General features: G+C 36.8%; 1 protein-coding gene across 1 annotated transcript in view; it reads left to right on the top strand.

Moving 5' to 3' along the window:
- Positions 1–18,865, top strand: part of EXOC2 (exocyst complex component 2) — a 222,857-nt gene that overhangs the window by 18,073 nt on the left and 185,919 nt on the right. Inside the window, exons 2-3 of the mRNA XM_088471721.1 lie at positions 8,336–8,512; positions 11,368–11,494. Coding sequence (XP_088327847.1) covers positions 8,336–8,512; positions 11,368–11,494 — 304 coding nt within the window. The remainder of the gene's footprint in view (positions 1–8,335; positions 8,513–11,367; positions 11,495–18,865) is intronic.

The following is an 18,865-nucleotide window of genomic DNA, read 5'->3' as shown; positions in this document are numbered from 1 at the left end:
AAGAGGGAGTGAAACTCCAGTTATTTCAAATAACTTGATATCTATGTTTGTGAGATATTGGTCTATAGTTCTAACAATGGGATGGTTTCTTGCGAATAATAAGTGTGCTTCTAGAGGGGAAAAACCATCCTTGCCCAAGATTTCATTACAAGCCTTCAAAAATAAGAACATCTCGGAAAGTTTGTAATAAGTAAACGAGGGCCTATCTGGGCCTGTACTCTTCCCATTAGGAGAGGATGACGCAAATGATATATCTAACTCCTCTTTCATGAATGGCTTCTCAAGAAACATACACACCTCTTAATTAAAATCCAACTTAGGGAATACCTACAAAAAAATTAAGTTCTCATAAGGTGGGGGGGGGAGGTTAGTTGGAATATTTTGTCAAAGGAGAAGATACTGGTTAAAGGAACCCTTTTTAAAAAATCTATGATGGTAAAGTGCTTCTTAAAGCCAATAAAACTTTCTTGCCAAAAGTTGTCTTACAGTAGATTTGGTGAGAGCAATCACTATATATTTGCTCAGGACAGAGGGATTTAGGAATACAGAACAATTATTTGTGACACATCATGGCCTCGGTTATGCTTTTTCCAAGCAAGCTAGTTCCACATGGATTAGAAAAGTAATATCACAGGCATACAAGAAGTATGGGTGCAAGGTGCTAGAGACACTAAGAGCCCACTCAACACAAGCTGTGGCAAATTGGGGCAAAACTATTTAGGCTTCAATGATATAGCTTCTCAAGGCAACAGGATGTACATCTATCCATACCTTCTCTAGTCATTATCATTTGGTTATGTTATCAGATACTGACACAGTTTGTTTGATATGTCTTCCACATAGCCACGTTAGTAAACTCTTGATTAAGCAGCATATATTTCTTAGTTTTCTTTTGTAGCCATCCCTACTATATTATTTGGGTACATCCCATTGTAATGACTGCCATTGTGGATTAAATAGTAAAACCGCTAATAATAATTTAGCAATAATTAATTTTCCTTGGAATATCTGACAGCCTAGATATCCCACTAGTGTTGTTTGATGATATGTATTTTTGAGAGACATCTTCGGAAGTTACTCAAAGACCAATGGAAGACGATCTGCACTATATACCTACCATTAGGGTGGAGTTTTTTTTTTTTTTTTTTAACCGGTTTCTATCTAACCTAGAAAGGGGTGCTGCCCACTGCAATAGCTGCTATGGCATATTTTAAAGAAATACAATTATTTTTAAATATAATAGCTAATTTCGCTGACTTTGAGATGTTAGAAATATCTTAATTATGATTAATGGAAATGACCTAACCTACAGTAGTACCAGGTTTAGAGTACAGGTATGTGTATGGAGGGCAAATATACAATGTTTAAGATCTCTGAGGTAGAACACATGTTTCATTAGGTAGGTGTTAATTTGTACACCCATTACTGTTTGTTTGTTTTTTTTATACCAATTTATTCTGTTTTACTTTACCTGAAGAAACTTAAAAAAAATAATTCTTAGATATTTGTATACATATGTAATTTAAGTTCTTTAATGCAAATGAAGAAAATGTGTTGAGCAGTACAGTATTACAGGTTGTCTCCCATATCCAAATATTCAGAAATACAGAATTGTTTTAGCATGACTGAGATGGTGAAACCTTTGCTTTTTGATGGTTCAATGTACATAAACATGGTTTAAAGCACAAATTATTAAAAATATTGTATACAATTACCTTCAGGCTCTGTGTATAAGGTGTATATGAAACATAAATGAATTTCATGTATGTACACAAACTTTGTTTGTGCCACAAAATTATTGAAAATATTTTATAAAATAACTGCAGGCTCTGTGTGTATAAGGTGTATATAGAACATAAATGCATTCTCTACTTAGATTTGGGTCCCTTTCCCAAGATATTTTATTATATTATGCAAATATTCCAAAATACGTAATATTCCGCTATCCAAAATACCCCTGGTCTCAAGCATTTTGGATATGGGAGACTCACTCTGTACTGGTATTTAATCCAGCAGTAGTACGGGCATGGCGTCCCTAGTGACACAGTTTTGTAGCTGATAATAAATTAGTTTTTCCAGTAATATCTTGGAGTATGGACAGACATTCATTTTGCGGTACACAGAAAATGAATGAAAAAAATCTCTCATTGAGCAGTTGGAAAGACAAGTTATTTGACAGTTATTGTGATAACAAGGTTTACTAACATATTAAATACTGTATCGGGTGTCATTTTCTCCTGGAGGCTCGCTGAAATCATTGTGTCAGAAGACCTGGATAATAGGAACATGAATCTGCCAGAAAATGTATCTCTTCTCATGGTGCAGAAACGTGGATATTAAGAGTATCTATTTCAGCATCAGAGATCATTAAACCAAGCATAGAGGTCTTTTATACAGAATCCACAGTGATTTGCAGCGCAATACAGTGAGGTAAACAAGTCATACATAAAATGGTGCTGCATAAGGTAAACAAAATACATGCAGATCTGTAAACCAATGATAGAGGGGGACCTGCTAATAAGAGAGCATAATCTAACTACCTGTAATGCCCAGCATTGCCTGACATCTATTTTTTCTCTGTCTCCACCCCACCTCTCTTTCTTTCCCTCCCCCCATTTTCTATCTCTTCCCCAATCCAGTTTCTCCACACATTTCCTTCTCCCTTCTCCATTTGACTCTGCCCCATCACTCTATCCTGTTACATCACTTACATTGGTGGGATAGTTCAGAGCTCCTTCAACTGTCATTACATTCTAACGTGATGACCTGACCAAGTACTGCCCACCGTACACCAACAGGAGGTCCGACCGGGACCTCAACTCCCTAGTATGTCTTCTGGGATCCAATGTAACCACTCTGTAAATCCATCCAGTGGAAGGCTCAGAACAGGCTCCCCGGATAAAATAACACTATCCAGCTTACACCAACGGGAGCTCCGACCGGGACCCTAACCCTCCTAAAACCTGGCCAGGATCTAACTGGACCACCTCGCTTTCATTTCTTCCCAATCGGTGCAGGGCTGTCTGAATGCATAACCACACAGATAAACAAACAAACAGACCAATTAAGTTTAATAGGTACGTTTTGTCACACTGTTGCATTGTCGCGTTGTCACTATGTGGTCTAATAGCTTACTTTTTTCATACTAAATGACTATGTAAGATTTAGCAGCTTTACCTTGAGAGCTGTGGAAGATATTCACCAATAAACAAGCAAACTTCTTTTTTATATATACAGTACTATGCAAACAGTTTGGGCAGGTGTGAAAAAATTGCTTCAAAGTAAGAATGCTTTCAAAAATAGACGTGTTAATAGTTTCTTTTTATCAATTAACAAAATGCAAGGTGAATGAACAGGTAAAAAATCTAAATCAAATCAATTTTTGGTGTAACCCCTCTTTTCCTCCAAAACAGCATCAATTGTTCTAGGTACAGTTGCACAAGGAACTTGACAGAGAGATTGTTCCAAACATCTTGGAGAACTAACCACAGATCTTCTGTGGATGTTGGCTTGCTCAAATCCTTCTGTCTCTTCATATAATCCCAGACAGACTCGATGATGTTGAGATCAGGGCTCTGTGGGGGCCATATCATCACTTCTAGGACGTATTGTTCTTCATTACGCTGAAGATAGTCCTTAATGACTCTGGCTGTATGTTTGGGGTCGTTGTCCTGCTGCAAAATAAATTTTGGAGCCAATCGGGCGCCTTGCTGATGGTATTGCATGATGGATAAGTACCTGCCTGTATTTCTCCACATTGAGGACACCATTAATCCTGACCAAATTCCCAACTCCATTTGCATCAGCGTGTCGGGGTCCATTCCCCGTCATCATGTCCTGATGACGGGGAATGGACCCCGAAACGTTGATGGACTAATGCAATAAAGCATTAGATTTTTTTTCACTATTATCCAGTCTGTGAGTGCCTCCTTATTGGAATTGGTTATGTGAAGGGGATTATATATATATATATATATATATATTATATATATGTGTGTGTATATATATTTTATAGCAGATTGACAAAAGAAGTGTGATTCTCGCTCAGAGTGGAGATTGGGACAATTGTGAGGGTGCATTAGTGCAGATAGGTTTTAAGGTGGATTCACACTGGGAAGCTATATCTGCAGCTACAGTATATCGGCAGATGATGGTTGTTCATACACACTGAACAACAATCATCTGGCCGGGGGACACGTTGTGACCCCCCTCCCTGCCAGCCTCTGCAGCTATATCTGCCATTGGCTGTGCTGCACAGCCGACATGATATACCTTGTGAACTACGTCGTACAGACATATTGTCTGTGTTTGTTTGTTGCGTCAACTTCGAACAAACAGACAAACACAATGTTCTTATTATATTTTTACACCTATAAAATAGAACAAGTACAATTTAAATGCAAACATCTATAAAACTGTTCAATTCTTGCTAATGATAAAGAAACAACTATAAATCGAATTTTAGCGCAGGATATAAAATACAAAGAAATCCTGTTTAGCAAATGGAAATATAATGGCATAGAAATAGTTGTCATAAATTGAGGAACAAAGGCAATCCCATGAATAGGTGTTAGGGAGTAAAATCCGCTTTAGCAAACATGTTCATTTCAAGATTTGGACTACCCATCTCCCATAAGCATATAATGTTTGCAACCTCTCTAACCAATTGGTAGCTTTCCAAAATGTAATTAACTTAGTATCTCAGTGTCTAGTATGCTAGTAGCCTTTAATAACAAATACCTTTTATACCAAAGACTGTAAACTGTCCACTTACTGTACTATATCTCCATTAGTTCTGATCATAGTGCAACTGCATGTCTTGGGCAGTTATGATATGCGTTCCAGTAGCAGTAATCAGCTGAGCGTTCTGAAAGTTATTAGTTTGATCCAGTACGTATATGCTGACTAACTGACGCATTTCATCCTCTTCCAAAAACTTTATTAAAGATGGATTATTTCTGCCACTAACACCACTACATGTTCAGTGACAGACTATAGTGCTGCTTGTTGCTTTGTTACCTAGCTTCTGTCAAACCCACTTGGCAGTCTTATCTACTTGGCCGGAGCTGCCTTTCATCTGCTGGATGGTTTCTTCTGTTCGGCCTGTCATTTATTCTGTTACATCTCTCTGGCTGAGTAAAATATGTTTTTGCCTCTTTTAAGCAGACTTTGTGCTTTAGTGTCTCTATTGCCCTTGCTGCAGAATGCTATGTAATAGGAATGCTATGAGTATGATAGAGTGGCAGCTGCTAAACTGGTGCAATTTGCTTGTACGGCTAAATGACTTTGGGAACATTTGTATAAATGTAAGGATAATTGGTTTCTCTGAAAAATCAAAAAGTAGAATTCCATATGGTCACATAGGTTGAACAGTGGCACAGACCCATCAATCATTTACAAATTGGGATTTTGTTGTTTCTGAAAAATGCAGTACAAAATCTACAGCTTCATGGGTTCCTGCCTGTTCCCAGGAATGGGAATCTAACTTTAACGATCTCATGTTAGTCAGTAGATATAAGCAATTTAAAAAACAGACAAAAGTACAGTAGCATGAATGTGAAACCATTTAATGGCTAACTAAAAAGACTAAATGAGGAACTTTAACAATCATTTTTTAATTTTTATTTTTGGATTCTCTGTTTATCTAGGTGACCTAAAACCGTTTTAGTCTATTGTATGTATACCACTAATCAGACTTTGCTCATCAGTTTAGTACTGTATAAATAAGGTAGGCCCACACGGAAACTCTGTGTAGGTGTAATATATATATATCCAAAGTAATCCTCAGTCAAGGAAGAAGAGGGCACTCACCAAAGTAGTACGCTTTTGCATTTTAATCGGCTAAAAAGGAAGATAATCCAAGCAGCATTTTCTATATCGACGTTTCAATCACACAGGACCTTTGTCAAGACTGCGGCATCATAATTATCAGAGTATCATCAGAGTTTGCTACTGATACTCTGATGATTATGATGCCGCAGTCTTGACAAAGGTCCTGTGTGATCGAAACGTCGATATAGAAAATGCTGCTTGGATTCTCTTCCTTTTTTGCTGATTAAAATGCAATAGTGTACTATTTTGGTGAGTGCCCTCTTCTTTCTTAACTGAGGATTACTTTGGATATACATTGAACCAGCTTAAAAACTGGTTTCGGAGGCTGCACCCCCGCTGCTGGATATTGGAGATGTGAGTGCAGAATTTTTATATATATATATATATATATACACTTAATCCACGGCACTCAACCATCTGGGGTGCCCTTGGTATGTGACCACACCATCTACATAAAAAAATATCATGCAAACTCGGCACTCACTTGCTTTTCAGACTGTGACTCCAGTTGCAGTTTGAAAAGCAAGTGAGTGCAGAGTTTGTAAAATATATATATAAATATATATGTATATATGTGTGTGTGTATATGTATCCGCAACCCTATGCATGTCGTCCTTAATTGGACTTCTACAGGGGTAATTCAGCATAAAGGGAGGGGCTTCACTGTGCCTCTTTATATTGTAGTTTTGCAGCGTCCACGTACACGTAAGTGAAAAAAACGGATCTTCCGGTGGTGCTGCAGCGCACCTGATCTATTTCAGATGTATATTTGTAAATCTGGAAGTGTCGCTGCGTCATTGGATGCTGGCCAGCGGTGAAATGCATATGGTACACAAGCACTGTCTGGCCGAGTGTGTATAATTTTATTTAGCTTAGCAACTTAGAACTGGAGCTTGTTCACTGTGCATCCTTCTTCCTCTCTTTGCTGGATGTCGGCTAAGAATGACACTTATCCCCTAGTGTGTTAAAGGGGTATTCAATATGAAAGGTTAACTTCCCTGGCGAAGTTAACGTTTCATATCGGAGTTTTTTTCTGAGTAAAGGTATGGTGTGCGCTCCCGCTTATCCCAGTATTCAAAATAAAATTAACGAAAACTGGAAACTCCGAAGTTGGATTTGCGTAAAGTTATGAATTTTTCCTTAAAATAATTGTAAGACCCCCCTAAAGTTGTAAAAACATGGGGGATCACTATGGGTACCCCCGTTTTAGCCTTTAATTGAAAGTCGGGGATTTAAATAGCCGCAGCAGGTGTTTTTTTTCCGACATTGAAGAAGTGATGCAGAAGAGCACTTAGGTTATTTTTTTCGTTTTTTTAAGTGGTCCCATCAAATTTGGGCTACATGAAAATGGGTACTAACATATTTTGATGTCCCTAAAGTCAGTTTTTAAAAATTCTGCATTTGTGCACCTGCCGCTATAATTCTATTCTAGAAAACACCTGCCGCATACTTGCAGAATAGCCCTGAACCTAATTCCCTATTGTTTAACAATTTTTTCCCATTTTTTTTTTTTTGCACCCCAATTTTTAAATTAATTTTTTGGGGTGTCCCTATTTTTTTTTAAAACTTTTTTTGACACAGTTCTTTTTTAAATGTCAATCTCAGGGGTGCAGCCTATTTTTTTTAAGCCTGCACCCCCAAACCCCAATTCTGCACTTTTTTTTGACACCTATTCAATGGTGAAAAGTTATCACCGTTTTTTATCAAAGACTTTTCAAAACTGTGGTAAGTCTTTGAAATTGAATACGGTGTAAAACTAAAACTAGTGATATTAACGCAAAAAAATGATGTTATCGCACCCATATTGAATACCCCTGTTAGTGTGTTAAGCTTGACCCCTAGGGTGTAAGATATGATTTCTGTGTTTCACGTCAGTGTCACTTTGATTGAAAGTAATGACGCTATAAACAGGTCCCAACTGCAGAGAAGGAGATGCTAATACCAGACCGTCCAACATGACCTATTCCATTAGGCACAAAATGCTCTGCGCCTGGACTTCCCACCTAATGTATGATTGCAGCCACCTGTGCTGAAACACCTGTCTCATCAATTACCTAGTTAAACACAGGTGTCTGCAATCATATATTAGGTGGAAAGTTCAGGAGTAGAGCATTTTGTACCTAATGTAATGGGTCATGTTGGAGGGTAGGTAATACACATTAATGAAGTATTGAGATTGGGATAAAGGCTACTTTAATATGTGAGATGTGGCACAGGGTGACAGTGTTTGCGATAAAGGTGCTTAGGCTGGTAAACTATGTGAATTTATAGTATTGGGATAATTATATGTTGGTCACTGGTATAAATCTATAACGCTTGTCAACATTCACCACCACTTCTCCAAAAATATTTGTGAGCTTCCTAAATTGTTACAACATTGCTGGCAAATAATGTTTGGCCCTGACGAGTAACCTTTCAAGAAATGTGTCTAGGAACACTTTAAGTTTACAGTATTTTGAAATATCTCTGAACTGAATTTAATTAACACATTTATGTTTTACAGGTTTAACCATCTGTGGTCACAACTGTCTGCTGACGGCAGAATGGATATCTGCCAGCAAAATAGTATGTCGGGTCGGTCAAGACAAGAATGACAAAGGGGACATCATTGTTACAACAAAATCTGGAGGAAAGGGGACCTCAACCGTGTTCTTTAAGTTGCTGAAACCTGACAAGATTGGTAATTGATTTTATTTTACTGTACTGTAAAATATCCGCTTTTGAAATACACATCAAATGATCATTTTGGTAATTACATTTTTTGCTAGCATTATGGGATAATTGTAATAACCTGCAAGTTGTAGGAAGCCATGAGATTTCAATTTTTATAGCGCTTATATGAAAGGAGGCAATTTTTTAAAAGGCAAAATCAGTTTTAAAAAAAATGCTGTTTTAAATTGTCAAAGTTTTGCAACTGCCAGCAACTTGAAGACTGTTACATATACCCCTGTGTGTTATATATTAATGTGGAACACAAATAAAGGAAATCTACCCACAATATGCATTCTAAAAACAATATTTTATAGTAATACATTTAATTAACAAAAAGTTGTGATGACCAATAAATAAAAATGTAATAAGGATAAGGTGCAAAACCAGTTAACTGTTAAATAAAAAATATAATTTGCCAAGAATACACAGTTATGATTATAGATGAATATTAATTATTACATCAGGATGCAAAAAATACAGCATATTTATGATTACATGAATTAATCACTGTAACACAGACTTTTAACTGCACTAAAGCACCTGACAAGATAGACTGTCGTTTGATTACGTCACTGCCAAGTGCTTCTGCATCATGTGACTGGCTTTCTCTTACTGGCTCTCTGTTCCCATGTGGTTTCAGCATATCAGGGTCTTTGTTTTTGTTAGCCATGCATTACAGACATTTCTGTCTATGGTTCTATATCAGTAACTCTTTTAACAACATTTACACATTTAGCTTTTTCTTATGTTTATTTGAATCTGTTTACTGCAACATGTCATTATTTTGAAACTGTATTGTAAATGTTGGTAGTCATGTATTAGCATGACATTTATTTATTTAGGTAAGCAATGTTTATGGCTTTCACACTTTCAGGTATATAATTTAGTTTTCACTGACCAGGTGCTTTAGCACATTGGACATTTTTTCCATTTATTTCTGTTTGTATGCTTCTAGTTTACTATAAGATTTTCTCATGAATGAAGTGTTGATGTTAGCAGATTTGTTTGCACTTGTGCCAGTTTGAGTTACCAGGGTCATCATTCATTAGTTATCAATCAGTATCTCATCATATTTTGTTGTTTGCATTATTGTCATTTTTGTTAATAAAATGAATGGATTTTAGTTATAGGTCTCCTCGATGCACACTTTCTTATTATGGGTAGCTTCCTATTTATTTACCCCTACTGTACCACCACTGCATTGCATCATTTTATCATGTTAGTGGCTTTTTCCTGATTAATGTAGCTTACACTTGGCTTGTGGTATTTTATGTTAGTGTAACAGGCAAACATTATGTAAACTTCCCGTACTCATAGGTGTATAGATGATTTGGGCCAAACGAACCCCCTTCTTATTAGCTACATAGATTCTGCTGTGAATATCTATATCCTCTATGCACCACGCTACTACTTTGTTTGATGTAAAAGGGTTTGAAAACACCCAGCATAAATGGCTTTCTGTGCTGCGGACATCAACCCCATGGTACCGTGACTATTCAATTTGTTTTAACTGTCCTATCACCATTAAAATAGCAAAAGTGTGATGTTTGCACCTTGTGATGACAGTATTATGTACTAGCAAGTGATTCAGTTTATTTAATATCTCTGTAGGGTAGAGAAGGCTGTAGATTTTAATTTAAAATCCGCAGCAAACCTTTGGAGAAACAGCCTAACATATATCTTTATCACATCAAAAACACTGCTTGAGTTAAGTTCATTCTTTGTAAGTGTGTTTTGTGACAAATCATAGCCACTATCCATGAATTATATTTTGACACAATTTCTTCGGGTTGTTACAGAAGAGTAATCTCTCTAATAAATATGAAGCAGTTTTTGGAAACCCTGTAGAGATAATCTAAATATTTATTTCTCTACAGCAGTGGGTCAGTGTATTTTGCAGAGGACTCTACAGACTTCAGCATATTAACCTCTTCTTAAACCCCTCCAGTTTTAGAGGGGTTATTTGTCTGTTTTGTATTAGTATTGTTTCTATTCCTTTTTGCATCTTTAGTATGTATATGTTTAACTTCTGAAGTCTTTTGGGACATAGGGGGAGATTTTGCAAAGTTTGGGGAGAGATAAAGTACCAACCAATCAGCTTCTGTAATTTTTCAAGTACAGCCTGTAAAATGACAGAAGCTGATTGGATTGTACTTGATCTCACTGCACTTAATCTCTATCCAAGCTTTGATACATCTCCCCCATAGAAGGAATTAGTGGGATGTAGTCGCCATGTCGACAATCATAATGTCGACAGATAAGATTTTGACATTGTTGACATGTGAAATACTAATACTCTCAGAATGCCGCCAGGGTTAAGCTGCGGGGGGAGGGGAGAGAGAGTTTGGGTTAGGAAAGACACTGCTGGGGTTGCTGGACCCACCGAACACGGTAAGTAATCGCTGGACCACCAGGAATGTTTTGTTTGCATTCTAATCATGTCGTCATTTCATCAGATATTGACATGATGAATGTCGACAAAACAAAACCAACCCAGTATTAGCGGGTACAGTTACTAAGCAACTCTTTTTAAAGGTGCTAACATTGTTGCCCCTTTAAATGCAGCGATGAAACTGCTGTAAAAAGCGCAGGTTTGAAAGGCGCAGCTTAGTAAATTTACCCGTAGATTCGTATTAAACTAGTGTTTGGAGGAAGTGGGGAAAACAATGTTTGGGTTGGGGCTTGTTAGATACTGTCATGATTGGTTAAGAGCTATCATTGTTTAGAATGGATACATTCTAGATGGCAGAAAATGTAGACATAAATTTGTAGTAAAATTATAATATCTAGCATACAGTATATTAATGGCTAACTTTTTTGTAGGTATTCTGGAACAGTCAGCAGTGTGGGTAGAAGAAATTAATTATTACGATTTGCGTACAGATCGGAATAAAGCGATATCCCCACTGTCTCAACGACCAGCCAATCCATTGGGTATAGAAATAGACAGGTAAGATACAAGGCTGACCACAATTGTGCTTATGTGATGTACACAACAGTTATCTTTTCATGGTACTCATTACATTTCAATACGTGCTGCTTGTTATATCATAACAACATAACAGTGCCACGAATATCAGCCGAAAGGTAAATACTGCTTACTTATTGCAGTCACCCATGTTGTTTTTAGTTAGGGGAAGAGAGGTCATTGATGAAATATTTTATTTGCCTTCTGCTTACTCGACAGTGGGATTTGGCTGATATTGGAAACCTAATACACACTATTGCACTTACTGCTCACTTCTACTATTAGCACAATATTGCTAAATTAATCTTTGATCATTTGTGTTGAGAGCCATGAGTGTGACAGACCGCAGCAATATGCCCAATTGAGATCTATATCCCGCTGGCTGTGTAATATGTCTTACACAAGAATCACATGTTGAAGTACAGCATGTAGTGTCCTGGCTGCATGCCACTTCTCTTTGTTATCTCCATAAAGTGTGCAGAGTGATGACATAACTCGCTGCAGCAAGGTACAGTATACACACACAAGAGGCTGACTTACCTTACACATTTCTGTTACTGTTGGTGAGTCTATAGCCAATTTCTGTGCTCATATGTTTGCTGCATGCTGAAAACTGACACTGAATTCTATTACTAGTATGAGCAATTTTCAAATACTTGTCTCCATTCAGAATTTGATTTATAGTTTTGGAAACATTGTTTTGTGTCCCAGTCATTTTTTGCATTGTGAATTGACAACATAGGGACATGGTTTTCCACTTTTACAGACCTATTTATCATTCATTCTTTTTTTTTTTTTTTTGCTAAAAAAAAACAAAAAACCTTTTTCACATTATTTTATTTTCACTTAATGTATTAAATGGCTTTTGGAGCAGTTTTCGTAAATGTGAATGTAATGGGAAATGTGACCTGCTCAGATTTACTAAATATTGATTGTAAAACAATATCCGGGAAAGCTCTGTGATCATCTCGCCATCTTCAGTAAGCGTTTGCGTCTAGCCGGCGACGCATGTGCAGTCACACTGTCAGGATATTTCTTGCTAACAATACCATGAAAAGTATACGGAGAGGATTCATAGGGTCAGCGCTCTCACAAAGTTCTGTCCCTGCATACGATATTTGAAACATCCTTTTGATATTTGGGCGATATTATCAAGACCCATCCGCATCTATGATGTAGATTGTGATAAATAGAGCCCTTTATGTTTTTAATTGTTATTCAATAGTTGTATTTGTTACCAACCATTTTACGTTCTAGTTTGTTTGTGCACATTACTGTATATTGTGTATACAGCATCTGGCAGAGAGTGGTGAAGGTGCTGCTCCTTCTCTTGACATCATTTTTATTTGTCATGTGTTGATGTTTTATATTCATTCCTGTTAATGAATATTTCTAACCAGTGTTTCATCAATACGTTGTACAATACGAATACTGATCATTTCTGCCCTTGCTCAGGCATTGCAAATACCACTTGGAGATGAGTTATAGATTGTGACATTTATGTATAGAGGATACACTGGGATTTGCTGACCAACAGAGTGCAGCAATTTAAATGTGCAAAGACCTATAACAAACAAGCTGTCATTTTGCTCTCATTGCTTATATTTACTAGCCGGTATTTATATAGGGCCTACATATTACAGAGTGCTTTATAGAGAATAGTTATTCATTCAAATCAATCCCTGCCCGAGGTGTGCATAACCTATCAGCACCCCTTTGTGGGAGGAAACTGTAGCACTAGGAGGAAATTCAGATTACTGGGAGAATGTACAGACTCCACACAGATAGCTCCTTGATCAGAGTTAAACTTGCAAGCCCAGAGCTACAGTATGTGGCATCCGTGCATGCAGATTGTTTAATATGGGTTGTTGTAATATTTGCTCTTTAAGTAAATGACCTATGTTTAAAAATATATACACTACTGTACCGTACGTGCACTGGAAACAATATTAATTATTGGTCAACACATCCTGAAACAAAACAATATTATTGACAAATATATTTGACCCATTACTGTATATATAAAAAAGATATGCCCTATGAGTCTTTAAATTATGGCTTTTTAGTTTCAAAACACACAGCGGCTCCGATTTACTTATTAAGGATCATTCAAGTGTAACTAATGCAATATTTGGAGAATTATAATTTATATAGGTTTTACTAATGTACATTTTAGTCTAATTTGGGATGAACAAAAAAAATCACATTTATTAAAATTTCCATTTGTTTTCCATTTATCTTTGATTAACTGATTTAACATCTTCATAGATTAAACCTTTAATACAGTCGTGATAAGTAACGATTTACAATGTTGACAAATGTTGGTACTTACTGTACCTGAAATGAAAGACCTTTAGGCTGATGTCATGCTGGCTCTTTTCCATCCTCCGTAGCTCATGCCTATTAACCGTTCACTGTTTTGAATATGCCTGCCCTTTGTAGATACTGGGGTTTAGTTTGGAAAGTGAAATTATTTATTTTATTTTTACCAGTTATTTATATATCGCACACATAATCTGCAGAGAATCTTTGGGCATTCACATCAGACCTTGCTCCAGTGGAGTTTACAATCTATATTCCATACCACATACAAAGATAATCTTAGGTAAATAGGTTTCCTTCTAAAAAGGAAAAAAAATTAACAGAATTCTCAATTACATGAATCTGTTTGTTGGGAGACGCAAGAAGACAGAACAATTCCCAATATCAGATTGGCTCCCAAGAATTGAAGAAAGTTTCAGACTTTTGGCATGGTATTTTCTGCCTGCTTGGGCTGTCACACATCTTCTGCTGGCACATGGGCTTGTGAAAATGCTAATCAGTTTTTATGGCCCTCTGTCCAGAGCATGCTGTCACTCAAGTTTGACACTCCCCACATCAACCTTATTGTGGTGGGAAAGGCAAGCTCGGAATGTATAAGACCCCATAATTTTACCATTATCCGACTGTTGGATAATTTGATGGCAGACCTAATGGCTAAACATTAATCTGCGATCTCCCTCCCCCACATGGCATTTCCTCAGAAAATGATCCTGCATCTGGACAGATAGTCATCAAGGGTCTTTCACATGCCACCATACTGCTAATTAAAAGAAGTACACTTAATAAACTAAGGGTTACATTTTGCCCAATATCCTCTGTTCCATAACATACTGTAATTACGACAGTGGTCTCTACTCTTTATTGTGATTAGATTATTCCTCATTGTTTGTAGTCGCCATGTTAATTCTCTGTGTGTTTGTTTTTTTATTTTAAATTTTATTGTTACTGCTACTTATAATTTTACCTGTATTTGTTCATTAAATCAAAAAGTATTGAGACATTCCAAAAATTTTTCCTACTCCTGAATGCCAAAATGTTCTTATTTTCTTCCATTGATCTTGTCAGATTGGATAATTGTGGCACACATGAGATTGGATAATTTTAGCACACATTGTGAATAAATAACTGTTCAATATTGGTTAAAATCTCAGATTGTGCACATTACTGATTAGATTCTTGGCAAACAACTAATTTAAAATCACCTCATTCCAAGACATGACTCGGATTACCCTAGCTGTATTTATAACTTTTAACATATTGTATACATAAAACAAACTCTTAATCCTTTTTTGATTTTGCTTACATTGAACCAAACGGGAGTGCTTTCAGAAAATCTATTTCCTTCTTCTCTACTTTGATACTGATGAACTAAAATAGTTTGAAAAGAAGTGTGGTTTCTCCCGAGCAAGGCGATCATAATCAAATACACAGATATTCTTCTGATGAATGTCTTAAAATGAAAGCCAAGGAAACGCCCTGCTGGAAGGTAAAAGAACCTTTAGTCATTTTGAGGGGAATGTTTATGCAAAATGTCCCAAAGCTGACTGATAGGAAATCCATTGGGAATGTAGGACAGTGCATGTGCAGACTAGCTGGGTGGCCCAAGTCTGAGGATCTCAACCTTTAACTCTTTGCAGTGCAGAGCATTACATTTTAGAATCGTTGTATTTTGTTCAAAAACAAAAGTTACCGGGCACCCCATTACTTTTCTATATGAATTTTAAATTAATTTGCTTAAGAGCTATTCCTTTTTAATTTTATATATAACCATTTCATCAGTAGGTTTATTTAATTTTTCATATCATATTTTGACTATTTTGTGACAATGTTTTGATGTCTATTATGTAAGTGACTTTGTTGAAAGTGTGTAAGATGTCTCTAGTGCATAGTGAATATTTTACCAGTGAAAAAAAAAATTAAGTTATGTGATCAAAGAGACAGTTTATCACTTTTTTGTGCTGTTAAAATTCAGAAATACTGATCGATTACACATTTTTCATGGTTGCACCTTAACATACTTCAGAGATATACTCTGTAAAAGTAGTGGCATAGTGACTAGTCTGTAACCAAGGATGTCTTGCTGCAACATTTTTGGCAAAAACTCCACAGCTTAAGGATGTTTAGTTTTACTGGCGACTGCTGAGGAAGAAATAAATAAATGGAGTGCATGTGACCTTATTCTGTTAGAGTTAGAAGCAAATGCTAAAACGCTCTGATCATTTGTGACGGGGAACACCAAATTGGGTGTATTTAAATGCATCCTAAAGGAACGTATAATTTGAAATTCTCATGTCTTGTTCCTATAACATATATCTCCTTACCATTTTGAATAATCCAAATTGTAAGTGAACGAGTTTCCGACATAAAGGCCATTTTATACTGGTCACTCCAAGGTGTCTTTCAATCTAAATGTTCTGCAGGCAAAAAGTAGAGTAAAATATGGCTATGCATTAGTGTAAAATTGGCATCATGCTTTGATATATATAAATGTTTTGTAGTAAGGAAAAAAAGTTATTTTTAAGCCATTCTGCTTCTTGAACTGCTGTGTGCCTGCAATTATTTTATATTAATTGCTAAATCAGTTGTTTGTTTACAAAAAAAAGTGATGATAAAACTTTATTATACAAAAGGCCAAATTACTTTTTAAATAAAAGACCATTTTTAAATATAATTCTGAGATCAGAAAATTATCTTTTGAATTGATTTTTAATTTGAAGTTTTAAAATCTAGATTTGTGCTATTTTACACTGTTTTAACACCATTTAATGATGATTTATTTTTTATTCATTTTTACAGACTGTTCTCTCCCGTCCTTACCCTCACCAACTCCATCATTACAGTGCCAGGGTCTACATTTTAAATCTTATTACATAGTGCCTTGTACAATCTTTAATACAATCTTTATCTTTGCACAATATATTATATGCTTACTTATAGGCAATCTCTTGCTAGCCTTATTTATTTTATACAGCTTTTCTAGTACTGCGATATAGAAGAAGTTGAATCAGGAGACGAATTATTGGATTTGGTATATAAAAATGCTCTCATGTGAACAGGTCTAGTCAGTATGCAATAAGCATATGAAAAACTAGTGTAAAACTGTACGCTTGTCCTTGTTACATTGTTGCTAATACTTATCTATCCTTTATGTCCATTTCAAAATGGTTGAGCATACATCCCCTTCAGCGAATGGAACCGGACGTGACGTCGAGTGAGGACAGAAGTGCGGTACCATGCCCTGAAAATGCTGGTATTTTGTCTCAAATGTACTATTCGTTCACCAACCGTAGAAACTTGTACCCTCGCGGGGTCGCTTTGCTCACCACACTTCAGGCATGGGGGCTTGCTCCGATTCGCTCGCCATAGATGTTCACATGGATAGTAAATGATGGCGTCAGGGTCAGTAAGTTGAAAAGGAAGTTAGCCGCAACCAATTTAAAACAGTCATCACAACTTATGAATTATTCATTGATACTTGACCTCCACTGTAAGTCTTAATGTTACTTGTATATTAAAGCACATGCTTTTACACAGATGTACATGGTGTCTTCAACATTATGGCTGTGTGTACAACAGATTAGTACTATCAGGAAATTGACCAGCATGCACTAGGTTATTTTGACTTGTATTTTAAATGTCTGCATATCTTTCTATCAAAAACCAAAGTTTACATTGAGCTGTATTGGATGATGAAGCTTTTTCACACTCTACAGTAACAGCCAATCTTCTTTCGTTGTAATTAGATGCTCCTCTTTCATCCTTATCTAATCTAAATATAGGGTATTAAGGCTCCACTATATATACATGCTGCAGTGTTTTTTATAGGTACAATCTCGCATAGATACAGATGCACTGGCATATCTATAATGGGTGCATGGTGTGTGATGCACACTGGCACCAGGGGGGCCCTCGCCGCACACCCTGCACCCATGTTTAGTACTTACCCCTCCTTAGTCCCGCTTTTGGCGCAGCAGCAAAATAAATCACGGGAAAAATGGCCTAACGGCTATTTTTCTGGAGTTTTGCGCATTTGCAGTAGAGAAGTCTCCGGGATCATGGTGCCGGCGCAATGTTCACGCAGACCTGCGCATACACAGACTCTGGCACAATGTAAGAGTCTATTGCACCACTGAGAGGAAGGGTCCTTCACGGAGTCTGCACATAGAAAAGAAAAGCTTTGGCCGCTGCATCGTTGCGCCTCGTATACAGAGTTGATGGTCAATTCAAACTATTTTCTTACATTTCTTGCCACACTTTTATTTATTTTGGATGTCCAAGACCTTCCGGGACATTCATCTTCGACATCTTCAATACCATCACTATAGGGTCTATGTACTAAGCCTTGGAGAGAGATACAGTACCAGCCAATCAGTTCCTAACTGTAATTTTTGAAACACAGCCTGTAAAGTGACAGGAGCTGAGTGGTTGGTTGGTACTTTATCTACATCCACTTTATCTCTCTCCAAGACTTATTACATAGACCCCTAAATCTTTGGTGACACTCAAACACACATGCACGTGACATACAATCTGCCCTGTACATACAGAGTTAACACGTTGCTCTACATTTGAACTTAGCATTTTTACAACGCACGCACGGGAGAAACACAACTTCTTTGAACACTGTGTGACCACAAACTATCTGTGTGAGGAGGGTGAAACTTGCAAAACTGTTTTGGGATAGTCCAATGTCCATTTTCCCCCCACTCCCTTTTAACTCATGCAGTATGGTTTATTTTTTACAAGTACAGTCTCCTTATTTAATATACACAACTCGTATCTTTGGAGTGTTGAGGAAAACCAGAGTACTCGTACGAAACTTATGCAAACTCTATACAGATAGGGTTCTGGTTGGCCCAACTGCTGTGTGACAGCAATGCTAATCACTGTGCCTCTGTGCTGCCCATAATATATACTACAGCACTCTACATTAGTGGATAGCAAGTAAGTGAGAATTTGTATAAACAAATAAAGATTATAGGTTGTAAGCAACCTACCTGTTAGTGCTGACAATTGAAGGATACATAAATT

This window comes from Taudactylus pleione, unplaced genomic scaffold (genome assembly GCF_031769625.1).
Source record: "Taudactylus pleione unplaced genomic scaffold, aTauple2 ptg000116l, whole genome shotgun sequence".
Lineage (NCBI taxonomy): Eukaryota > Metazoa > Chordata > Amphibia > Anura > Myobatrachidae > Taudactylus > Taudactylus pleione.
The sequence above is the reverse complement of the archived record's forward strand: the minus strand, read 5'-3'. Positions and strand labels throughout refer to the sequence as shown.